Source organism: Tilletiopsis washingtonensis (assembly GCF_003144115.1).
Source record: "Tilletiopsis washingtonensis strain MCA 4186 unplaced genomic scaffold FA09scaffold_24, whole genome shotgun sequence".
NCBI lineage: Eukaryota > Fungi > Basidiomycota > Exobasidiomycetes > Entylomatales > Tilletiopsis > Tilletiopsis washingtonensis.
The window spans coordinates 160,160-183,091 of NW_020312021.1; the positions used below are offsets into that span (position 1 = coordinate 160,160).

Sequence of the window (22,932 nt, forward strand, 5' to 3'; positions counted from 1 at the left end):
TGCGCCTTGGCGGGCGGTGTTGCTCTCCGCCGGCGTGCAGGTGCAGCCGCCGCTCCCGACGTCCACATCCCAGTGCAGCGCAGACGCTGCCCAACATGCTTGAGTTCAGGAGTGCGTCGCCGCAGCGGCAGGCGTTGCTGGTCCTACGCTGATCTTCCGCGCCTCAGTCACAGGTGCGCAAAGCTCGCGTGAACATGCCGCGAGTGACAGCTGCTCACAGGTTGCCAGGCCTGGTGCAGGGCGTCGGCTTTCGCTACAGCACCGCACAGGAGGCCAAGGTGCGCTCCTCGCCGCTCAATCTGCCCGGTGCTGACAACCACTTGCACCGCAGCGCCTCAAGCTGCGCGGCTGGGTGCGCAACACGCGCGACGGCGCCCTCGAGGGCGAGGCGGCGGGCCCAGCCAGCGAGCTGCAGGAGTTGTGAGCCCTCTGTCGTGCCCGACGCCTCGTCTGTGCTTGCTGACACTTTCTCGACATAGCCGAGCCTTTCTGAACAAAGGCCCTTCGGGCGCGCGAGTCGACAAGGCAGACGTGCGCGAGCGCGAGGGGGACGAGCACTTGCCGAGCGGGTTCGAGGTGCGCCACTAGCTGCCACAGCGACCTTCACGGATGCGAGGTGGCTGGAAAGAGCATCAATGAAGGAGTCTGATCCCAGAAGGTGTCGCTCTGACGAGGGTTTTGTTCTGCCGCTCTGATGCTGCAAGCGCCACCTTCGTCGGTGGGTGGCTTGAGTGATGAGCTCAAGAGCTCGATGTGGTGCGCGGAGCCGAGGCCAAAGGGAGTGGCAGCACTGCGCCTCGAGCCCTCTGATGAGACACCGCCCATGAAGAGCTCTTGCTGTCACTCGGAACGTCCAGTCTCTGCCGAGCTACCGCTGATCTGACTCCGCAGGCCCGAGCTATGGGTGCGCCGCGGCTCTACGGACCGCCGGCAGAGAGAAGCAAGCAGCTTCCACGCCGTGGCCATCTGTGCGGTCGCAGCGTGCGTGCCCAGCCCAGAATCGCACAGGTCACAGCCGCTGATCAGCATGCAGATTTTGGCGGCAATATCAGCAGCGTAGAGGCAGCAAGCAGCTCGGCACGCTGCGAAGATGCGCGAGCGGGCTAGCGAGAGGGTCCAGATTTGATGCCGCGTTGATGCCGATGCAGGACCGCCGCTGCGGTTTGCAGCCCACGAGCAAGCTGTAGCATCCAGCACGCAGGATGGCAGACCGATAAGCTTCGACTCGCAGCAGACCGACAGCTGCAGCCGCCAGAGCGCCGACAGCCCAAGAGGGCGGCATGGCGAGGTGCAGCGCAGCAGCCGCGAGGGCGGAGCACGCTAGCGAGCGAAGCTTCCGAGGGATCGTCACGCACGCGCCCTTCGCATGCTGCATGCTGCTTCTGCTTCCCGTCTTCCACGCATCTCAGCTACGAAACCTCAAGCGCCGGGAGCCGCTTCGCTGTCGCCGCAGCTCTTCTGCACGTCTGCCGCGCAGGAGAGCGGCATCGCATGTCACGCGCAGCGAACGGAGACACAGGAAGAAGGCCCGCCGCCCGCCAGCCGCTCGCGAGCTCGGATCTCGATCCCAGCCATCACTAGCCTGCAAGACTATGGCGCTACGCCTCGCGGCTGAAGGTGATCGACGGCTGCTACGCCTTGCTCGACAGCAGCGGAAACCGCGCCGGCGACACAGCGGCAGCTGACGTCCTCTCGCGCACGGAACGCCGGCTGTGTGCCACTTCCTCCATCTCTTGCCTCGCTGCGGATCTGCCTGCCCGATGGCTGATGAAGCATCCTCGTCGGTGCCTGTGCGTCATGCGCCGTCGGCCGATGCCCTGCCTCTCGTAGTAGCCGCCGCAGCTTCTGCTTCCGCGCGCGCCGCTCGAGGCTTCCGACCAAGTGGCTGCCTCGGAGCGTTTCCACACCGGCCTTCCTTGAGCCATCTAGCATCACAGCCCTCGTCGATGCCTCCTCTACACCTCGTGCGGCTGCGACCTTCGATGCGCTATGGCTCTGCGGCGGCAAATAGGTCTCGCTGCGGCGCCTGATCATCAGGCTTTCGCGTTTGCTCCTGTCTGCCGACCAGCGTCTAGTCAGCCGCCAGCTGGCGCAAGGCCGGCTGTGCCTCCCCTCTACAGGCCGCTCTGTGCACCTCTGATCACCTGCCGGCTGCTGCAGCCACAGGACGAGCTCGCGCATCGGCGGCCGACCGACCTCGCTCGGCCCTCACCCTTCCTTCCTCGACCACCTCCTCACGACGCCGGTGCGCGCCCAGGCGAGCGGGTTCACCCCTCTCTGAGTCTCAGCTCCTGGACAGGAGCAGCGCTCCTCTCCCCAGCAGCAGCGCTCCTCTCTCCACCTCGGCCGCAGGTGGGGCGACCCCTCCTGTGCGCCTTCTCCTTCTTCGCCGGCGACTCGACGCCGCGGCTCGGCGTTCCGGTCGTCGCCTCATGACGCCCTCCTCTTCGCGCCCTCTCGGCTCCGGCACAGAGCGCTTGCGCCCCTGACTCCTGAGCCTCTTGTTCGAGCGCGCCAGCGCAGCAGCTCCACGGGCCATCTCTTCGCCGCTCAATCGTCTTTCGCGCCCGAGGCGAAGTAGACCTCAACGCCCGCAGCCGCATTTGCAACACCCTATTCAACAGCGCAATTCATCAGAAGAGCACGCTCGCATCTCACACGAGCGCCGAGTCTGTTCACAGGACTTGATAGCGCTTGATCTTCGATCTCGCTCCTCGAGCTCCACGGAGGCGGCGGTAGCAGGCGCTCCCCTCACCCTCTTGGTGGTGTCCCGCCGCCACTCGAAGGGAAGACGACCGATCCGAGCCCGCCGCCACGCAAGCGCTGCAGCTGCGGCAACGAGGACCCGGCCGGTCAGCACCCAGGCTCTGTGCCGCCTCGGTGCCGCCCACCCGCTGCTCGCCTGCTGTGTCCCGATTTGGGCTGTACAAAGCTGTGCTGCCAGCACGACAGCGAGGACAAGCCGCGGCCCGCGGGCCAGCACGGCGACGAGCGACACAGCAGGCCGAGAGTGTCTGGCCGGCGGCCTCGCCTCGCCTCCCGCCGGCTGGCGCGTACCGCTGGCACGGCCGCACCCCTCTCGCTCGTCGACGCTTTGTGCCTGGCAGCCCTTCGCCCACTCTGGCGCAAAGGCAGCTGATCTGCCGCGCTTCGAGGCCGGGAGACGCTTCATTTGTCCTCGCTTCAGGCGGAAGGTGACAGCGTGCATATTGTCCTCGCTGTGCGCTGCTTCTGCTCGCTGCCCGTGCGCTTTTCCTGCTTCCCTCTCTCCCTATAAGCAGCGCAATCCCGCCGAGCGAGGCCCTTCCGTCTTCATCTCATCAAGCTCCCGTGCTCTCTCGCTCGCTCTCTCACTCCGACAGCTCCCGTCACTAGAGCGGCAAATAGGCGTCTGGCTGCTACCGCCTTTTCTTCGCACTCTCGCACGAACCAGGCCGTCCGCTATCGTCGTGGGTGAGTTGAGCACGACGATCATGAAGCGAGATCGACCTGCTCATCTCTTGCGTATGCACAGACCGCGCCTCCCATCACCCTCGCCCTCGTCTTCACGTCACCTCAGTCTTCTCGCGCCAATGTCGACCTGGAGCGCCGACGTGCACAACCCTGCCAACCTCTCGCCGACGAGCACGGCCGCGACGCTGCCTCCGCTGTCGTCGAACCATCTCATGACGCAAGGCTGGCCTCAAAGCAGCGGCAATGCGACGCCCAACGCGCACTCTCAGAGCGGCAACGGCAACAGCAGCATGCACGGCTCGGGCGGCTCGACTCATGAGCGCTACCTGCCCATGGCGCTGCAGCCCAACAGCGCCGTCGGCCCGCCCGGCGCAGGCAACTCTTCGCCGGCGTATGCGCTAGGTCCACCGGCGATCCAGCCGTCCGGCATGGCCATGTCGCCGTCGGAGCGCAGCTCTGGTGAGACGTCTCGCTTCGCCCACTATCCCGGCGACGTGCATGGATCAGCGCCGGCACGCGACATCAAGACGTCCGGCTCGACGGGCAGCTGGAACGGCACGGAACAGGCGACGTCGCCCGTCCTCGCGGCGCATGCTGAGCAGCAGCAGCAGCAGCAGTCTTCGGGCATGGAGCACGGCTACAGCGGAGGCCATCACTCACAGCGCTCCTTCGACTCGACAACCAGCAACACGGCGTACGGCTCGATGCACGCACACCAGCAGACGCTGCCGTCCGTGCCGTACGGCAAGCATCGCTACAGCGCTCCCTCGACCGTGTCGGGCCAGCACGGCGGCTATGAGCGCGGTCTCTCGCCGCAGCCACAGGGCTACAACGGCAGCGACCCGGACTCTCCTCGTACCGGACTCGCCGGCTCGACGTCGTTCGGCTCGTACGGCGCCGTGCGTGGCGTGCCGACGAACACGTATCAGCATTCGGCCAAGCCCTACGCTCGTCCGGCGTCGCCGACGTACGGGCAGATGGCGAGCCACGGCAGCGCACACCAGCAGCACTCGATCAACATGGCCGGCAGCACCTCGCACGCCTGGGGCACAGCCACGGGCGCCGATGCACACCAGACGGCACATGCTCCCTCAGCTGGACACGGCTACTACGGCGCGCCACTCGCTCAGCCGCGCAGCGTGCTGCAGATGTCTAGTGCGCCGACGTACAGCAGCTACGCAGGCCATCACGGCGTGCCGCTCGAAGTGCCGCAGGGCTACTCGAGCGTGCCCTCGTACCAGGCCGCACAGCCGAGCGTCAGCGTCGTGCCGGACCCCTACGGCAACCCGTCGGAAGTTCGCACACATTATTTCAACCCCTTCGAGGTGAAGCACCGCCGCCGCACGACCAAGGCGCAGTTCAAGGTGCTCGAAGGCACGTTCCAGGGTGAGTGCGAGCGGAGACAGCGCCACTGCAGCAGCTACTCACCGTCTCGCAGAGACGCCAAAGCCGACGGCAGCTGCGCGCAAGGAGATCGCAGAGCAGCTCGGCATGCCGATCCGGGCGGTGCAGATCTGGTTCCAGAGTAAGTGGCTCAGCAGCTGGCCGTCCCACGCTGCGCTCATAGTGTCGCTCGACAGACCGGCGCGCTAAGGCCAAGGTGCTTGCGCGAAAGGAGGCCGAGAAGGCAGCCGAGCAGCAAAAGGAGCGCAACGGGAGCGGCTCGGGCGAGCAGCGCAGCCACCTGGCGGACCGCAAGCACAGTGCCAGCAGCAGCGCCGGCGGCGGCGGTGGAGTGGGTAGCGCAGGCAGCGGCAGCGCGAGCGCCAGCGCCGGCGGTAGCCACCAGAGCAGTCATCAGGAGAAGCGTCGTCCCGACGACTCGCCGGAGCACTCTTCGAGCGCCTACCACGGCCACCACGCACCTGCGTCGCACCACTCGACGCACGCGCATCCATCGATGCACTCGTACGGCCACAACTACGGCCATCCGAGCTCGCATGCGCACAGCTCGGCGCACCAGCAACACCAACAGCAGCAGCAGCAGCACTACGGACCTTCCTCGTCGTCGACGTACGCCCATCACCATGCGCAAGAGGAGCACCACGACCGCATGACGCACGACATGCTGCCGCGCTACAGCAGCGGCGTGTACGAGCCGACTGAAGGCAGCAACTGGCGCTCCTGAGCTGTCTCCTCTCGTCTGCGTCCGGGGCAGGCGCCTCACCCTCCCTCTAATGCTTCGTCGCTGTCGGAAGCACCCCTTCGTCACCTTCCTCCATCTCGACGTGTCACCCTCTCTGCGCCTGTATCTTCGCCCTCTCTGTCAAGGTAGACGTTCCTCGTTGATGCACGCTACCCTGCTCCCTCGCCCGTGGTGCACACCTCGTGCGCCTGCATCGCTGCGAGCCGACTGGCTCCATGCTGCCTCTGTGCAGGCATAGGGGTGAGAGAGTCGAGAGCGTGGGAGCAGCTGCAGCAGCGTCGGCTAAACGCAGCTGCGATGCCCGCGCATCGTCCGATCCCCGCCCCGCCCGTGAGAGATGCCAAGACCTACGTCTCAGCCCGCGAGTCGGCCGAGGTTGGCGATCACCGCTGCCGCATGTGCGCTGCACGCCTGTACCTGGGCTGGCGGCCGCGGCGCTGCTCGGCGAGGTGGCGCTCGCAGCTCTGGGTCTCATCGCCTCGACGCTCCGCCTACCTGCTCTGCCGCGCGACGGACGCCGAGCCTTGCCTTGCCCGCACGCCTGATCGGCTGCTCGCGCGCCGCAGGCCAAGGTGTGGGTGCTCCTCCCCAGCAGGCAGCGGCAGCCAGCGCAGCTCGCATCAGCAGCCGTAAGCAGAGCATCTCGGCTGCTTCTCTGTGCGAGGCCGTCTCGTGCGACAAGGCGCATGGCCAGCCGCAGCCTGCCGGAAGTGCGGACGGCAAGAGTTGCGCGTGGCGCCATATCTGCACCCTGCACCTTCGAAGCCACAGCGGCAGCGATGGCGGCGCGGGCGAGGCTCGGCCTGCGCGTGCTGCCGCGGCAAGCAACGCGCAGCAGCATGAGCGCGTGACAGGCCGGCCGAGCGAGGACGAGGAGAAGCATGAAGGCCTTCACTTTGCGGTGAGAGGGACAAGGGAGGCAGCGGCAGCGGGAGCGGGCCGCACCGCATGCTCCATGCTGTCATGCACACGCTTGATTGGCGCGAGGAGAGGGAGAGAAGGAGCGGCTGCGGGCGTCGCGGTGCCGACGTCGGGAGGAGCACCGAGGCAAGCGCGAGAGCGGCAGCGGCCGAAAGGCACGAGAGGGGCAGCCGATGGCGCGGCGCCGTGGGAGAGGATCGCAGCTCAGACGCGATGCCACGCCGCGACCCTGCACCTCGCAAGGCGACGGCACCTCGACGGCACCACGGCAGCCTCGAGCTTGTCGGGCTGCGCTGCACAGCCTGCCTGATGCTGGGAACGCCCGCGCCGCTGCTGCTCCACCGCCCGAGGCTGCACCGCGGCCGCTGCAAGGTGGAGCGCTCCGCTGCTGCGGCGCCCTTTGCTTGCCGCGCCTGAGCACGCGGGCATGCACGCTGCGGCTGAGGCGCATGCTGACGCGGGAAGGCGCCTAGGCCGCAGCCGCTCAGCAGCAGCAGGCAGGCAGCCGAGCAGCTGCGGAGGGAGGCTGCACCTCTGCTGCACGCTGCAGCTGAGCTGGTGCCTGCCGCTGGGCTGCGGCGCGGCGCGTGACGACGACGACGACGGCGGCCCAGCATCAGGCAGCCCAGCAGCCCGGCGGCCCGGCTCCTCTCTGTCCTCCAGCTCGCCGCCGAGCACTCGCCTCTCGCGCTCAGCTCCTTCCACCTCTCTCACCTCACCCACCCTCGCCACTCTTCCCGCTTCTCGCACAGGCCCGTCCTCTGCGCCGCCGCCATGGCCAACTGCGGCACGCCCGTCGCCGTGTCGACGCTGTACGCGACCAGCACCGACTTCTTCACCTCGACATCCACGCAGCTCGTCACCGCCGAGGCCAGCGGCACCGGCGCCGGCAGCGTCAGCACCAGCACCGTCCTCGTCACGGGCTCGTCGACGCGCGTCGTGCCGACGTCGACCGTCTTCTCCACGCCGCCGTGCACCACTGCGGCGCCTCAGACTTCCGCGGCGGCCAACCCCACCTCCGCCGCGCCGACGTCGACCCGCGCTCCGGCTGCGTCGAGTGAGAGGCCCACCACCTCCACTCTCGTCGCAACAAGCCTGAGCACGAGCAACGGCAATGTCGTCCAGGTGACGGTCACGCAGGTCGTCGTCGGCGCCGGACCCTCGTCGACCGTCGTCTCGTCGAACAACGGCAGCACGGGGCAGACCGTCGGCAACTCCTCGAGCGGCGGCGGCTCTTCGCGCGTCGGGCCCATCGTGGGCGGCGTAGTGGGCGGCGTCGTGGCGCTGCTGCTGGCGGCACTCCTGGCACGCTGGTTCATTCTGCGCAAGCGCCGGGCGCGCGACTCGGAGAAGCTCGATGCCTTCTTTGGCGATGTGAACGTCTCGCGCGGACACTCGCTCGATGGCTCTGCTAATGGCGGTGCGGGCGGTGGCCTCGGCGAGAGCAAGCTCTCGGGCGATGGCGTCGCGCAGGCGCGCCCGCCGCAGCCGTGGGGCTCTCCCTCTGCGGCTCCGGCGATGAGCGAGGCGGGCTACGGAGCAGCAGGATGGGGCGCACACGATGCGGCACAGCGCGCGTCGGGCTACTACGGTCCGTCTACGCAGATGCACTCTGCTGCTCCCGGCATGTACCCCGAGCAATCCGGGTACGGCAACGTCGCGCGCAACCCGAGCGGCAGCAGTGCGCACGCCAACCACGTCGCGCAACAGGCGTACGGCGTCGCAGCTGGCGCCCTGGCAGCAGCCGGCGCCGGCGGTGCAGCCGATGCATACGCACACAACTCGGCGCCCAACACGATGGGTCGCAATGCGGGCAAGCACAACTCCGGCGGTCGACCAGTCTCTGGTGGCGGCCTCGGCGGCGGACGCACTTACAGCCAGAGCAGCGGTGGTGAGCGCTCCCACCCTGGCTCGCCGCAGTTCGCACCGCATCGCGCCATTTCACCGCCGCCACGACAGCCCAGCAACTCGCCGCCTCCGCAGCCCGGCATGTTCCCGCCCTCGCGCTACGGGCATCTCGATGTCGGCGTAGCACCTGCCGCCGGCGGTTCTCCGTCCTCTCAGAGCCCCGGCATTTCTCGCGAGGCATCTCTCTCTGCCATGCCCGCGGCCGCTGCCTCAGCCTCCGCTACGCCCCCCACTCGTTCAGTGTCGGGCGATGCCTCGCGCGACTCGGTGCAGGCTTATCAAGCCTCGATGGCAAGACAAGCGTCAGAAGCTCTTGTGGCCTCCAAGTCGCCGCCGCGACGAACGACGAGGACCGCAGATGACGATGGAGACGTGGCGGCGGAGCGTGAGGCCGCCGCAAAGCTCTGGGGCGCCCATCGCGGACTGCACGTCGCCAATGGCGCCGACGTCCAGACGCCCTGAAGCATCCCGCGCCGTCTGCTCCTCCCGATCTTGACCGTGTCGCTCCGCTCTCGCACGCGCGCATTCGAGGCTGCATTGCAATCATGCGCCTCTGCGCTCTCCCTCTCCACGACCGATCGATCCGTCTCCTGTCGACTCCGCTTTATCGTCTCCACATGCTGTACAATTACAATCGCTGCGAAGGCCGTTCGCCTCGCCCTTGCCTCTCTGTCCATCCCATCGCCATACGATCTTATCACACGTCGCGCCGCTCCTCCCTCAGCACTCCCTTTTCTCCCTTATCTGCTGTTCTCTTATTCTCTCTCGCCGTTTCGCCGTATAGAATGCGATGCAGGCACGACGATGCGCAATGAAGCATGATCGACATGTGTTCCCTTGCCGCGTGAACACCGTGCAGTCACGTTGCTGCGAGAGACAAGGCGCGCGGATGCTGGCAGCCCGGCGGCGAGCGGAGAGCGAAGGGCGACGAGCAAGAGCACTTGTAGCTTGATGCGCACACGGCAGTTGCGCCGCCGCAACGAGACTTGTGTGCGGGCCGGTGCGCGCCAGACTGGCGCTGACGCCGCAAGTCGGATTGCCGGGGACGGGATGGCAACGTCCCAGATGCAAGCGCAAACCGCCGGGTAGCAGAGCTTGGCGCATCGGCGCGGCCGACGAGCAGCTCGTCGAGCAAGCGGCAGCTGGATCAGGCTGCTCGAGCTGCAAGCCTGGGAACAGAGCAACTCGAGGCTGCGTCCCGAGCTTTCGATGTGCCGATGGCGTGATCACCCGAGCGGGTCTGCAGTGTCGCCACTTCGCCGGCATGCTCGAGAAGCCTAGAAGAGGGGCCCCGACGGCGGCGCGTTGCTTTGATCCTTGGCGTCGAGCGCGGCAAGATGGTCGACGAGCTCGTCCATCGGGCCTCTCGGCTGCTGCGTCGCCTGTTCCGCCGCCCGCTGCTGCTGCTGCTGCTGCTGTGCGCGCGGAGTCGGCACCAGCACGGCGCCCTGGCCCTGCTCGTCCCATCCGGGCGCCAGGCGATGCAGCTCGGCGCGGCGCGCCGCCTCGCGCCGCTCGCGCTCGGCGACGATGGCGCGCTCGAGGGTGAAGGGATAGACGAAGTAGTCGGCGAGCGAGGGCGGCAGAGGGTGCAGATCTTGAGGTGCGGCGATGGGCGGCGGGACACGCAACGAGGGGTCCTTGATGAGCGGCACGTGGGCCGAGGGCCCGTAGAGGATGGGCACGGAGGTGGACATGGCGGCGGTGGTGGTGGAGGGAGGGAGCGATGCGGGGTGCGCAGCTGCGCCCGTGCCCTGGAGCTGGCGGCGGCGGGGAGTCGCGATCCGGCACGCCGGCCGCGGGGCGCCCGAAGCAGCAGCAGCTGCCACGACGATAGGCCGCGCCCTCAGCTCGCAGCTTGTCACTCGACCAGCACCTCGCTCGCGTCCATCTGGCAGCGAGAGCCAGCACTTGCGCACCTCATTCTCACTACATGCGCCTCGGCCCGTCCTTCGGCCGCACCTCTCTCGCTCTCCGCTCGCTCCGCCCCTCTCCCACTCGCACGCTCCCGCTGCGTCGCCTCGCACGGCCCACCCTTCTCGCCTCGCCTCCCTCGCCGGTGCGCTTCGCCAGCATGGCCTCCGTGCCCTGGATCCCGCCGGCGCCCGGCTCCATCCCCGCGCCGCCGCGGCCCGAGTACGCAGACCGGCACACGCAGGGCAACATTGCCGATGTGCGCTCCACGCACCTGCACCTCGACTGGCGCGTCGACTGGGAGGCAAAGACGCTTGCCGGCAGCGTCGAGCATACCCTGCTCGTGCTCAAGAACGGCACCGACGCGCTCGTGCTTGACACTAGCTACCTCGACATCCAGCATGTCGACGTCGAGGGGCGCAAGTGCGACGCCTGGAAGCTGGCGGAGCGCAAGCCTGCGCTGGGCAGCGCACTGACCATTCCCATCGGCAAGCGCAAGGAGGGCGACAAGCTCAAGGTGCTCATTCGCTACAGCACTACTGCCAAGTGCACTGCGCTGGGCTGGCTGACTGCTGAGTAAGTGTCTTGCGCCGAGGCGCTCAGGGCCAAGCCATCGCGCCTGGGAAGACGCGCCGAGGACAGACTGGGCAGCAGTCACGGCGATGACGCCTTCATTGACTGACAGAGCACTCCTCGATCCAGGCAGACGGAGGGCAAGAAGATGCCGTTCCTCTACTCGCAGTGCCAGGCGATCCACGCACGCTCCATCGTGCCCGTGCAGGACTCGCCCTCTCACAAGCTCACCTACACGTCGCGCGTGCAGTCTTCGATTCCCATCCTCATGTCTGCGCTCGCCGCCGGTCGCATCGAGGCGACCGAGACGCACCCCGGCGACGCCGTCTCGGGCGAGCTCGAGTCGGGAGAGAAGGTGTATGAGTTCAAGCAGCCCATCGGCATCCCGAGCTACCTGATCGCCATCGTCGGCGGTGACCTCGTCTTCTCCGACTTGGGCCCTCGCGTCGGTGTCTGGGCCGAGCCGCCGATGGCCAAGCGTGCGGAATGGGAGTTCAAGACCAACGCCCATCGCTACCTCACTGCTGCCGAGGAGACGATCAGCCCCTACTCATGGAGCCGCTTCGACTCCGTCGTCCTGCCGCCGAGCTTCCCCTACGGCGGCATGGAGAATGCGAACCTCACGACGCTCACGCCGAGCTTGATCTGCGGCGATCGTTCGCAGTGCGATGTGCTGCTGCACGAGCTGTCGCATAGCTGGTCGGGCAACTTGACGTCGTGCGCGACGTGGAGCGAGTGAGTCACAGCCGCACTGGAGCGCTGCCCAGCTGCCTCCGTCTCATGTTCCGCTCCACAGCTTCTGGCTCAACGAGGGCATCAACGTCTGGATCGAGCGTCTGCTCCTCTCCATCGTGCACGGCCCCGAGGCAGGTCCGGCGCATCGCGGCCTGAGCTACATCATGGGCTCCAAGGCCCTCGCCGATGCCTTTGATCAGTTCAAGAACAACACGCGCTTCCGCCGCCTCGTTCCCGTCTATCACGCAGGCGAGGATCCGGACGATGCATTCTCCAGCATTCCGTACGAGGCTGGCTCAAACCTGATTCTGCATCTTGAAGATCTCGTTGGTGGCCTTGACCTCTTCCTTCCGTGAGTTTCTCGCGCCGTGTTTGATGCGAAGACGCAGGGCCGCTGACGGCAGCGCGCGACCACGCAGCTTCATTCGCTCGTGGTTCAAGACCTTCTACGACCGTTCCGTGACGACGCAGGAGTTCAAGCAGCATCTGAGCGACTACTACGCGAGCAACGAGGAGATCAGCAAGAAGATCAAGGCGATCGACTGGGATGCTTGGCTGCATAATGAGAGCGGCAAGCTGCCGGTCAAGATGGAGTACGACGACACGCTCGCTGTGCAGGCGTTCGCACTGGCGGAGCGGTGGGAGAAGGTCAAGGGCAATGACACGGAGGGCTTTGGCAAGAAGGACATCGAGGTGAGCCCGTGCGCGCGAGAGCCTGTGCGCGCTGTGGCTGACGCTCTCGCCGCACTAGGGCTGGACGAGCGACCAGAAGGTCGGTGAGTACACATCAGCGCCCACAGCTAGCTTCATGCGCTCAGACATCGCCATCAGTCTTCCTGGAGCGGCTGCACCTCGGCCCGCACATCAGCGCAGAAGTCGCCTCGGCGCTCGACAAGCACTACGGCTTCAGCTCCGAGACGAACGGCGAGATCCTGCTGGCGTTCTTCCTTGTGGCGCTCGAGGACAAGAAGACGCAGTACGCAGAGAAGTGTGCGGCCTGGGTGCCGACGGTCGGCCGCATGAAGTATGCGCGCCCGCTGTACCGCTCGCTCTTCCTCATCAAGCCGGAGCTTGCGCGCGAGACGTTCGTCGCCAACCGCACCTTCTACCACCCCATCGCCGCCGCGCTGATCGAGAAGGTGAGTTCGCTACCCACATCCCTCCTTGCTCGTGCCGTGTCCTCAACGCGCCGTCTCCACTGCGCAGGATCTCGGACTCTCTGCTTAGACACCCTCTCCTCCATCCTCCTGTCTCTCTCTATTATCACTTGTTCAGGACCTCGGCCTCAGCTCAATGTCAACTGTAAAGCCATCGCGGCACGTCGTGACCATCATCGGCTCAACGGGCACGGGCAAGTCGCAGCTGGCCGTCGAGGTGGCGCAGGCTCTGCAGGCGCGAGACGGTCGCTTCGGCGCGTACGACGGCGCAGAGGCCGTCTCGGCTGACAGCATGCAGATGTATCGCGGCCTCGACGTCATCACGAACAAGGCGACGCGCGAGGAGATGCAGGGCGTCAAGCATCACCTCATGGACTTTCTCGAGCCCGGCGAGCAGTACACTGTGGGCGAGTTCGTGCGCGAGGCAGGCGCGCTGGTGAGCGGCGCTTCGGCTTCCGTCGGCAGACTCCAGAATGCTGACGTGCGCCTGGCGACAGATCGAGTCGTGTCATGACGAGCGCAAGGTGCCAATCGTGGTTGGCGGCACCACGTACTACGTTCAGCATCTGCTCTTTCCCGGCCGGCTGGTCTCGCTGCAGCGCAAAGACGAGCAGCGCTGGAGCGACGACGAGGAAGCTCCGCCGGCGTTGAGCGCCACTGCCGCCGCTGCTCTGCAGCAGCACTTGTCTGTCCTCACAGAAGAGCAGCAGCAAGCATGGGCGGCGCTCGCCGCCTCGCGTCCGGGTAAGCTGCCAGAGCACGTCGGCGACGCGGCGCTGTGGGGCCTCCTCGACACGCTCGATCCCGCCATGGCTCGGCGCTGGCACTGGCGCGACACCCGCAAGGTTGGGCGCAGCCTGCGTGTCCTTCTTGAGACGGGCCGGCGTCACTCGGAGTGGATCGAGGAGCAGCAGCGACAGGACAGCTCGAGCAGGAGAGCTGAAGCCGTCAAGGACGCCGGCGGCGCCGCGGCTAAGCATCTTGTGCTGTGGGTATGGTGCGAGCCTGAGACGCTGCAGAGACGCCTGGCTGCCCGAGTCGGAAAGATGGTCGAGGTGAGGTCGGCTGTCTGCCTTGGCACAGAGCGGGGCTCACTCTTTGCAACATCAGCGCGGCCTGCTTGCCGAGATCCAAGAGCTGCGGACCAAAGGCGCCGACGTCGACTACACTCGCGGCATCTACCAGGCAATCGGTGCGTCCACTCTCTTTCTGCGGCACGCCTCTGCCTTGCGCTGACACATCGGCAGGCTACAAGGAGTTCGCCTCATTCCTGGCGCACTGCGACGGCGGCAGCACCGACGACGCCGAGGGCAAGCGTCTCTTCGCCCACGCGCTCGAGCGCATGCAGATCGGCACGAGGCAGTACGCCAAGTACCAGACCAAGTGGATCCGCAACACGCTCGCGCCCGAGGTCGCCGAGGCGGACGAGGTCGACTTCTTCTTGCTCGACGCCACTGGTGAGTGACGTGAGCATGCCGTGCTCAGTGACGCAGACTCATGCCGTCCATGCAGATCTGTCCAGGTGGAAGGAGAACGTTGGCGGCCCGGCGCTTGACCTAGTCTCGAGTGAGTCGCGTCGCTGATCAGCAAGCGTTCGTCTTGGCTCACGACGCTCTCGCAGAGTTCCTCAACGACGCGCCTCTGCCCGATGCCCGCAGTCTCAGCGCTGCAGCAGCCTCACAGCTCCCGCAAGCACCGCGCTCGCTGGCCGATCCGCTCGGTCGCAACGCCATGGAGGTGTGCACGGTCTGCACCAAGGACGCAGCCACGCCCGTACTTGTGCGACTGGACGACATGCAGGCGCACATCCAGACGCGCTCGCATCGCCTTGCCTCGCGCTCGACACAAAGAGCGGCACCGGATCCAGAGGTCGTGGCGCGGAAGCGCGAGGAACGCAGACGGGTGCGCGAGGGCCTGTTGACGGCACAGGCAGAAGAGCAATGACATAGTGAGAGCGTGAGAGCATACATTGAGGGGACTCGTTGCAGAAGTGCGCCTCGAAGAGCTGCGGACCAGACGGTGTGTAGATAGCAACAGCGAGAGTGCAGGAAAGGACGATTCATGCGAGCGCAAGAGAGCGGGCAGAAGAGCGACGTGGGGCCGTGCATGTCGCGCTCACGAGAAGCGGCTCTCGAGGTTGTCTGCGAAGCGATCTGCAAGCTTGCCGGCGCCAAGGCGAGCCTCCAGGCCTCTTGCCTTCTTGCTACTGCTGCTGCGCGCCACTTCATCCTCGTCTGCCCATGCCAGGGCACTGCGCATCGCTCCTCTTCCTCGAATGCGAATCTGCCCGTTGTTCGTCGGCCGGACGGGCGATGCCGAGCGGGCCCGATCTGAGCGGAACTCCTCCAGCTCCTCGTCTAGCGCATCCAGTCCGCCTCGAGGTTGCGCCCTGCGCCCGCGCTGTCGTCCACCATCCTCGCGCTTGACGCCCTCGAAGCGATCGTGCCTCCACTGATCTTGAGCGGGCGCCGGCTCGGCCGAAATGCCCATCTTCTCCTCCTGCTCGCGCTTCACGCGCATCTCATCGAGCTCGCGATCCATATCGTCCATCATGGCACCACCCGCCAGGCCTCTGCCGCGCGCCTTCTTCTCGCGCACCTCGAGGAGACGTGGCACGACGTCCTTGCCTGCGCCTTTGCCGTGTTGCGCATACCACTTCGAGCTACTGGCTGCCTGGCTGCGCTTGTTGTCCGCACTGTCTAGCGCAAAGCGTGCAAAGAGTGGTGCACGCAGCGCGCGTAAAGCCACTTGTGCGGGCTCAGCAGCCCGCAGTGCAGCCTCTTCGGCTTGCATCTCGGCGTAGATGGCCGGTGCATCCTCGGGCAGCTCTTCTTGCGGCGCAGGCGCTCGTGCAGCCGCCAATGCATCGCGCTCGGCAGGCGTGTAGAGCTTGACGGGCACGGCGCGAGTGCGGCGAGGCGTGAGGAGAGCGAGAACGAACTCGTTTGGGATCTCGTCCTCCACTGGTTCGCTGCGCTCGTGCTGCTGCTGTACCCGTGCTGCGGCTTCGACGAGGCGCGCCTCCGGAATCGGGTAGGCCGGCGTGTACCAGGGCCGCGAGACGAGTTGCAGAGCGGAGAGCGCGGCAATCGCATTGGCGAAAACGACGACGCAGGACGAGTCATTGACCCACTCGAGACCGAGCGGTGCGGCGCCCCACTGCGTGATGAGCGCAAAGAGCCTGCTCGTGGAGAGCTGCGTGATCGGCGGGCCGGAGAGGTGCAGCGCGGAGAGACGCACATCCAGCCCACCGCCGATGGGGATAGGCACTTCCGGCGGCGTGAGGTCTGGTGCGAAAGCCGTCAGCCAAGACACGTACGGCGCTACCGATCAAAGCCGCCGACTGGCTCCGCGACAGTGCCGAGAGCTGCGAGCAGGGCCTACCCAGGCCCGTTCGCAGCCGTCTCACTGCAGCTCTGCTCGTGCACCTCACTCACCCTGCTTCTCCTCCTCTTCCTCCTCGCGCTCCACCTCGAGCTCCAGATGGGCAGTAGCTTCGCGCTGCGGCAGGGCATAGTACGAGGCGCCACGACGCTCAGCCTCCTGGCGGCGCTGCGCCTGCAGGCTGGCCTCTGCGGCGCTGCGCGGGCTCAGCGGCACCTCGGGCTCTTGCTCTGCGTCCTCGACAATGTCACCAACGACGAGCTGGTGCGAAGGCTCCTCGGAGGCGCCGTAGTCGAGCTCCATGGTGGCGTGTGTGTGCGGTAGGAGGTGGATGTGGTTGCTGGTGAGAGGACGAGGCCGTGTGGAGAAGTGTTGGCGGCGGGAAGTGGAGACGCGTGCCACTTTTGGCGGCATGACCACGGCGCTGCGCCACGCCGGACGCGGCGGCGCGCCTCCTGCCGAGCTCGCGTGCTGCGGCGCCTCTTGCTCCTCACAACCACCTCCTTCTCAGCGCAGCACATCAGGCACGCGATGATCATCTCAGACCCGCTCGTCGGCGCACACGCTGAATCAGGGCCGCGCTCACGCCGCATCGAGAATGGTCATGGCATCGTTACAAGCGGCGAGCGTGCCCTGCGCAAGAGCGAGATGGCGTGTAGTACGTGACCTGTCTGCGTCCCATCTCTCAGAGTCTCGTCATGGTGTGGTACATCAGGCCCACAGAGCGAGCACAGACTGGCGGACGGAGTAAGGGTCAGCGATGCACATGCATGGCGGCAGCCGGCGGCACGTACCATGGCGGCAGCACCAAGCGTGAGCGCAGTGACGGCGGCAATGGCGCGGCCCAGCGGCGCGCCCGACATCGTCTTATTGTTGATGAAGTCGCCGGCAATGAGCTCGACGAGCGCTGTTGGAGAATCAAGCGGTCAGCCACCGTGATGGGTCATCGGCCAGAATCGCGACGCACCAGTGTACAGCAGAATGCCGGCCGAGATCGAGTCGAGAATGCCAAGAGCCAAGAGCGTGGACCGGTCGTTGGTGTTGAAGGACCGACGCGCTCCAATGCCGATCGCAATGCCCACCGGCGTCGTCACGGCGTACGCTCCGCACATGATCGTCTTCTGCAGCCAGCCGGCGGTCGTCGAAGGCAGCAGCGCGATGCGAGCGCCGAGTGCGAGACCCTCGAAGAGTTGGTGGAAGGTGATTGCGATGAAGAGCGGCTGTGCAGACGAGTGAGTCAGATGCGAGGGTCTGGCATCTCAACGCGGTGCGACTCACCACCCAGCCCTCGCCATTGCTAGCGCCGAGCGTGACGCCAATGATGATCGAGTGGAAGATGATGCCCGCCTCGAGCATGAGCACGTCGTACTTGCGCAGCTTGGCCTGTGCGGCTGTGGGGACGTCCTGCGAGGCGACGTCCGAAGAGGCAGACTCGCTGTCGCTCTGCAGCTTCGACTCGGGGTCGTGCGAGCCCTGCGACAGCGGCCGCGACGCTGCTGCAGCGGCAGCGGCGCGCTGGCGAAGCGCGCGCAGCACGAAGACTTGAGTGATGGTCAGCCTTGGTAGAAAGAGGCGCGGAGAGGGCGACTCACAGTCAACGACAAAGACAAGCCACACGGCGCCCATGGCAATCGCAGGGCTAGCAGCCTCGTACACGAGCGTGCCGATGCACTCGTTGGACATGAAGATGAACGCGTGGAAGAGCAAGTGGACAAAGGCGGTCGAGAGGATGATGCCCGTGCCGAAGTGCTTGAGCAGGAAGAAGAGCTGGCCAAGCACGCTGGTGGGCGCGTCGCTCGGCTCGGGCTTGCGACGCAGGATGTTGGGCAAACCGGCACCGAGCGAGGCGGCGATGAGCAGCACGAAGACGGCGGCGATCTGCAGGCGGATCGACTGGTCGGTGTAGGGCGCAAGGCCGCAGCCGTACTCCTCGGAAGGACCGTGCGAGTGGCCGGCGTGCGAGTGGCCGGAGTGGTCATGCCCCGAGTGGTCGTCGCCGTGGTCGTGGCCAGAGTGGTCCACAGAGCCGTCGGCAAGCGGGCAGTCCCAGTGATCGCCGTGCAGCACGCAGTTCGGGATTCCTGTCGTTCGAGCGTCAGTGTGCTGACTCTCTCTGCCATCGGCGCAGCACTCACCAGTCGGCGACGGCTCGACGGTAACAGTGACTGGCGTGCCGGAGCGCGTGACGACAGCGACGGGCACGAGCGAGCCGCCAATGTTCAGCTCCGTGACGGGAGATGCCTCCTGGCGCCTAGCCATGGCGGCCGGCGTAGGACGTGGCGCCACATCCGCAAGCACGGTGGCCGCGAGGCTGAGCGTCAGCGTGGAGAGGAACGGGAAACGCATGCTTGAGAGATGGGAGGACGGTGGAGCTGGAAATCAGCCGTACTTCGCGGCCACCGATGCTTATATGGCGTCGGCCTCGCTCGAGAGGCCCACGCTTGCCGCTTCGGCCAGCTTCGGCTATGCGGACAGGGCCCCGGCGGACCGACCGGGTCCGGCACCAGCCGCAGGCGCCGGTGTACCCTTGAGGTGCGCAGTTCACTCTTCTCGTCAAGTTTACGCACGAGGCGCGGCAGTCCAGCAGCGCAACCTTTTTCCTTCACGTTCTCGAGCTCAGAGGGGGCAGCAGCATGCTGCGGAGCGGCGCTCAGGTGCTGCTTCCGGCACACTAGGAGCGCCAAGACCGACGACGCGCGCGCATGGATCGCTTTAGTGCATATGCTGCCCTGACGCTTGTTCTCCTGATGGGTGCCTGTCCGGCTGCTTGTGGCGCCGTGACCCGTGATGGGATCGCTGCGGCGAGATGCGGCGGCACAGCAGAGCTGCGGTGCCGCACCACGCGTGCGATTTCGCGCGACGCGCACGCATCTCCTCAAGGGTACCCTCGCGGTGGCGCGCCATCTCGCGCAGATGCAGCAATCTGCGCGCTTTCGCGCGCGCCAAGGGCCGGACGGGTCGCTGCACGTCTCTCGCAAATCGTGCTCAAGGGCAAGAAGCGCGGGGCGCTGCTCTCTTGACACCTGCCGCCTGCGCAGCCGCGGCCGTTTCGCCGAGCCTGCCGCCGCCACCTCTCCGTCCGCCTTGCGCCTGCTGCTTGCGCTCGCTGCCACGTGCGTACGCGACCGCCGGGTGAGGGTCGACGTTTGGCCGGCGCTCTTGTTTTCCTGCTCGACGCCGGGGCCTCCGAGCGCGCTACCGAACAGGTAGCTTGCGCTCAGATCGCCGAGGCTGCTCCGATGCTCGTCGAGACGAACAGGTCCTGAAGTGGCGGGCATGTAGCAGTGTGGCGTCGCTGTAGGGCAGACAAGATGCCCCTTGCGGCTCGTCCGCCAGCCGCCGGCCGGATCTCTGTCCGCATCTTTTTCCGGGCCGGAGGGCAGAGGGGCACCCTCTCTCCTGCACGAACGAACTTTGTATCGCAGAGGTGCCCAATGCAGCCACCAGCGAGACTTTGAGATGCATGCCAAGGACCGGTGAGGTCGATGTCTCTAGCGTCGGGCCCCCCTGTGAGTCGGACGAAGGTGTGCGGGTGCCTGGCGCCTGCGCCACCGTGCACCCTGCCGGCTGGGTCGCGCGACGTTCGGCAAGCGCCTGGAAGAAAGCTCCTCCTCGGCGTCCGCAGAGGTAGCGCATCCTCTACGCACCGTGGCTGCAGATTCTGTCTCGAGGGTGACGGATCTGCGGCTGGAGATATATAAGTCGAGCAGCGTGGAAGCAAGGAGACTGTCGCCCACCACCTCGCCTCACCTGTCTCTTCCTCCTCCCTCTCTTCACGACCCACCAAGATGCGCGTCGCTTCCCTCGCTCTCGCCGCCATGGCCCTTGCGCCCTCCGCGCTCGCTCTGCCCTTCATGAACTTCACCTCGCGCGCCGAGCACACCCACGAGCACACGCACGCCGCCGAGGAGTCGGGCGCCGAGTGGACGTACCCGATCCACGAGAGCTGCAACGGCAGCCAGTCGCTGCAGCTCAAGAAGACGCTGCAGGACATGGTCACGCTCGCCGACTACGCGCGCACCACGCTGCTCGACAACGGCGGCGAGGGAGAGCTGGAGAAGCAGTACTTTGGCGAGGGCGACATCGCCGCCGCGATTGGCTACTACTCGCGCATCGTGCGTGGCAGCGACAAGGTTCTCTTCCGGTGAGCAGCACTAGCAATGGCACCGCCTCAGCGCACACCACTCACCTGACTTGCACTCAGCTGCGACGACCCGGATGGAAACTGCCAGCTGACCGACTACTACGGCCACTGGCGCGGCGACAACGCCACCGACGAGACGGTCATCTGCGAGAAGTCGTTCCAGGGCCGTCGTCCGCTCGAGCAGACGTGCGGCTTTGGCTTCCAGCTCGGCACGGACAAGCCTTCGACCAGTGCGTGTGCCCCTCGTAGCACTCCTGCCGCGCCGTGCTGACTCCTCTCGCCTCCCAGTCTGGCCCGTCGATGTCCTCCACCGCGTCATGCACCTCCCTAGCATCGTCAGCGACCGCATCGCGCACGTCGCCGACACGTACGCCGACGTGCTCGAGCTCGCCTCCACGCACCCCGAGTTCGCCGTCTCGAACCAGCTGACGCTGCAGCTGTACGCCATCGACAGCTGGAGTCGCGCCAACGTCGTCGAGGGTGGATGTGTCGGCGCGATTGGCCCCGCCGCTGGCCTGACTCTGGACGGCGACGCGCACGGCGGATCGTCGTCGTCGACCTCGGCATCCGTCGCGCCGAGCTCCAGCTCGTCGGCTGCGGCTGCCTCGTCGACGTCGAGCAGCGCCGCCGCTGCGGCCCAGACGTCCGCGCCTGCGCCCGAGGCCGCGCAGCAGGGCGCCTCGCAGTCGGACTGCCACCTGCACGCCGACGGCACGGTGCACTGCGGTGCCCACTAGACGGCTCCCGTCCTCGCTCCGTTGCCCATATCCCCCATCTACTTTACAGCACCTCTGCCGCAGCCCTGCGCGCGTGAGATCCTTCGGCCGGTCATGACCTCGCGGCCCCGACGGCCTGCAATGCACCCCTGATGATCCACTTTCGCGTGTGCCCAGAGCCATGTAGCAGCCGTCGGATGCGAGAGGGTGGTGAGGGAAGAAAGCCGAGGCGCACGGCTGGCATCGCAGAAGAGAGACATCATGCGCAGCCGAGGCGCGTCGGCGTGACAGCCGCGCTAGCCGTGCAGCAGCGTGAGCCGCTCCTTCACACGCTGCCGCTGCCGACGACGAGGCACGCACTGCTTCTTCCGAGCAGCCGCCGTGCTGCTGCGTCCCGGACTCTCCACCAAAGGCAGGGGCCTACGGCTGCATTGGCGTGCTCACATGGTGTGCCACGGGCTCCGCACGGCGGGACCAGGCGCATGGGTGCTCGACCGCGTCCCTGGGCGGCTGCCGTCGTGTCATCACCGCGAGGCAGGGCCCGCCGTCGCAATCACAGGTCGCAGCTTGCATCGGAGCGAGAGCCTGCTGAAAGCGCCAGCAGCACGCTTGTGAGCCTCATGCGGCTGCGGCCGGCTCCGAACGGCGCTGCGGTTGGCGCAGCGAGGCCGAGGCCGCGGGCACGCGACGCGTTGCGAGACTCGCTCTCGCGTCGGGTGCTGATGGCCTCTCTCTCAGCGCGGATGCAAAGTCTCGTCGGTCTTGTGCCGCTTGAGTCGCAATACCGTGCAGCTCGCTCTCCTTCCTTTGTTCGTAAATGAAGAGGTCATCCCGATCCGCCCTGCCCGTTGTCTTCTGGCGAAATTCTCACCCTCTCGGCCTCCGGTCGCGCGATGTCTTCGAGCCTGGACAGCGGTGCGGTGCGCGTTGAAGTGATCATCTGGTGCCTCACGACGAACGAGCGGGCCACTCGTTGGGCGTGATTCGTATTTGTTGTACCTCGCTCCTGCTCCTCTTGCGCCTGCTCCTTTATCGCCATGCGCCCGCGAAGATGAGGGCGAGCTCGGTGGCCGGCCGATGGCTCTGCTGCGGCAGCGGAGCGCCGGCCCAAGCGCATCTGCATCACATGGAGCCCCCCGCATGGCGCAGGTGCAGCGCAGCGCGCAGAGGCCTTGGCCGAGGCGCAGCAGCAGGCAGCCACAGCGCCGCCGATGCAGGGATGCGCCGCCGCCGATGCCGCATGCGCTGCGCGGGCGCGGGCCATGCCGTGGTGATGGGAACGCAGCGGCGGGCCATCATGCGAGAGGGGTGCCGTCTCGCCCTCTCCTCTGCCTCGAGGCCGGATGCAGCTCGCCGAGCCAGTGTGCCTCCTCTCGTCTGTGCCTCTCGCAGCCCCTCGGTGCACCGAGAGACGGGCGACGGTGCTGATGGCGAGCTCGCCCTTCACGCCCAAGCTCAGAATAGCCTTGATGCTGCGTCGCAAGCTGCCCCTCTGCAAACTCATCGATGACGGACCTGCATCCGTCCTTGAGTGCAGCGCTAAAAGCACTTTGCGTGCGAGAAGGACACAGCGCGGAATTGCGAGCGTCGAGAGGAGCATCGCAGCCTCAGCATGCAGCCTCAGCGCCGCAGCAGCACGCCAGACGGAGGAGATCTCGACGAGCTCGGCGCTCGGCAGCGGACGCACTCGTCTTGCTGCCGGTGCCGCTAGCGCCGCGATGCGTTAGCGCGCGTGGGGAAGCGGCCGTAGCGCCGGGCTGAAGGTGCATCTTCGCACGCCCCCTCCCACGCTGCAGGCCGGGCGGCGCAGCGGTGTCCAGGCACGATGAGGGTGCGCCATAATCGAGGGGCCAGGCCGGCGGCTGATGAGGTGTGACGACG

General features: G+C 66.7%; 11 protein-coding genes across 11 annotated transcripts; 7 read left to right on the forward strand and 4 right to left on the reverse strand.

Annotated features, from left to right (window-relative positions):
- Window positions 1-95: 95 nt before the first annotated feature.
- On the forward strand, window positions 96-588 carry FA09DRAFT_341364 (acylphosphatase; the record flags this gene model as incomplete). Its single annotated transcript, XM_025744438.1, has 5 exons — window positions 96-111; window positions 168-173; window positions 229-278; window positions 332-420; window positions 480-588. 5 exons carry the CDS (start codon window positions 96-98, stop codon window positions 586-588), a joined length of 270 nt encoding a protein of 89 aa, XP_025595432.1.
- A 512-nt stretch (window positions 589-1,100) lies between these two features.
- Window positions 1,101-1,837, forward strand: FA09DRAFT_152245 (hypothetical protein). The gene has a single exon (XM_025739197.1). The coding sequence runs from the start codon at window positions 1,281-1,283 to the stop codon at window positions 1,683-1,685; it is 405 nt and encodes a 134-aa protein (XP_025595433.1). The 5' UTR covers window positions 1,101-1,280; the 3' UTR covers window positions 1,686-1,837.
- Window positions 1,838-2,527: 690 nt separating this feature from the next.
- FA09DRAFT_152212 (hypothetical protein) lies at window positions 2,528-3,360 on the reverse strand. The gene has a single exon (XM_025739196.1). It carries the CDS (start codon window positions 3,206-3,208, stop codon window positions 2,618-2,620), a length of 591 nt encoding a protein of 196 aa, XP_025595434.1. The 5' UTR covers window positions 3,209-3,360; the 3' UTR covers window positions 2,528-2,617.
- FA09DRAFT_332330 (hypothetical protein) lies at window positions 3,249-5,727 on the forward strand. Its single transcript, XM_025743413.1, has 4 exons — window positions 3,249-3,453; window positions 3,515-4,839; window positions 4,892-4,978; window positions 5,034-5,727. The coding sequence occupies exons 2-4, from the start codon at window positions 3,573-3,575 to the stop codon at window positions 5,579-5,581; spliced, it is 1,902 nt and encodes a 633-aa protein (XP_025595435.1). The 5' UTR covers window positions 3,249-3,453; window positions 3,515-3,572; the 3' UTR covers window positions 5,582-5,727.
- A 1,496-nt stretch (window positions 5,728-7,223) lies between these two features.
- Window positions 7,224-9,263, forward strand: FA09DRAFT_332332 (hypothetical protein). The gene has a single exon (XM_025743414.1). The coding sequence runs from the start codon at window positions 7,295-7,297 to the stop codon at window positions 8,888-8,890; it is 1,596 nt and encodes a 531-aa protein (XP_025595436.1). The 5' UTR covers window positions 7,224-7,294; the 3' UTR covers window positions 8,891-9,263.
- Window positions 9,264-9,705: 442 nt separating this feature from the next.
- Window positions 9,706-10,125, reverse strand: FA09DRAFT_341367 (hypothetical protein; the record flags this gene model as incomplete). Its single annotated transcript, XM_025744439.1, has 1 exon — window positions 9,706-10,125. The coding sequence occupies one exon, from the start codon at window positions 10,123-10,125 to the stop codon at window positions 9,706-9,708; it is 420 nt and encodes a 139-aa protein (XP_025595437.1).
- Window positions 10,126-10,441: 316 nt separating this feature from the next.
- FA09DRAFT_332334 (hypothetical protein) lies at window positions 10,442-14,771 on the forward strand. The gene is given in 13 exon segments (XM_025743415.1): window positions 10,442-10,918; window positions 11,045-11,650; window positions 11,712-12,002; window positions 12,070-12,343; window positions 12,402-12,426; window positions 12,482-12,790; window positions 12,807-12,808; window positions 12,929-13,243; window positions 13,305-13,862; window positions 13,918-13,999; window positions 14,055-14,264; window positions 14,320-14,373; window positions 14,429-14,771. The coding sequence occupies 13 exon segments, from the start codon at window positions 10,503-10,505 to the stop codon at window positions 14,749-14,751; spliced, it is 3,465 nt and encodes a 1,154-aa protein (XP_025595438.1). The 5' UTR covers window positions 10,442-10,502; the 3' UTR covers window positions 14,752-14,771.
- Window positions 14,734-16,569, reverse strand: FA09DRAFT_332335 (hypothetical protein). The gene is made up of 2 exons (XM_025743416.1): window positions 16,245-16,569; window positions 14,734-16,094 (listed from the first exon to the last, which is right to left on the reverse strand). Exons 1-2 carry the CDS (start codon window positions 16,492-16,494, stop codon window positions 14,923-14,925), a joined length of 1,422 nt encoding a protein of 473 aa, XP_025595439.1. The 5' UTR covers window positions 16,495-16,569; the 3' UTR covers window positions 14,734-14,922.
- A 416-nt stretch (window positions 16,570-16,985) lies between these two features.
- FA09DRAFT_283020 (Zinc/iron permease) lies at window positions 16,986-18,075 on the reverse strand (the record flags this gene model as incomplete). The annotated part of the gene is made up of 4 exons (XM_025739840.1): window positions 16,986-17,098; window positions 17,159-17,411; window positions 17,470-17,732; window positions 17,784-18,075. Coding segments are annotated over 4 exons (921 nt in total), but the record flags the coding sequence as incomplete, so codon positions are not given.
- A 2,051-nt stretch (window positions 18,076-20,126) lies between these two features.
- On the forward strand, window positions 20,127-20,796 carry FA09DRAFT_283159 (zincin; the record flags this gene model as incomplete). Its single annotated transcript, XM_025739843.1, has 3 exons — window positions 20,127-20,335; window positions 20,396-20,565; window positions 20,624-20,796. Coding segments are annotated over 3 exons (552 nt in total), but the record flags the coding sequence as incomplete, so codon positions are not given.
- Window positions 20,797-21,445: 649 nt separating this feature from the next.
- FA09DRAFT_152460 (hypothetical protein) lies at window positions 21,446-22,067 on the forward strand. The gene has a single exon (XM_025739198.1). It carries the CDS (start codon window positions 21,534-21,536, stop codon window positions 21,870-21,872), a length of 339 nt encoding a protein of 112 aa, XP_025595442.1. The 5' UTR covers window positions 21,446-21,533; the 3' UTR covers window positions 21,873-22,067.
- Window positions 22,068-22,932: the final 865 nt, after the last annotated feature.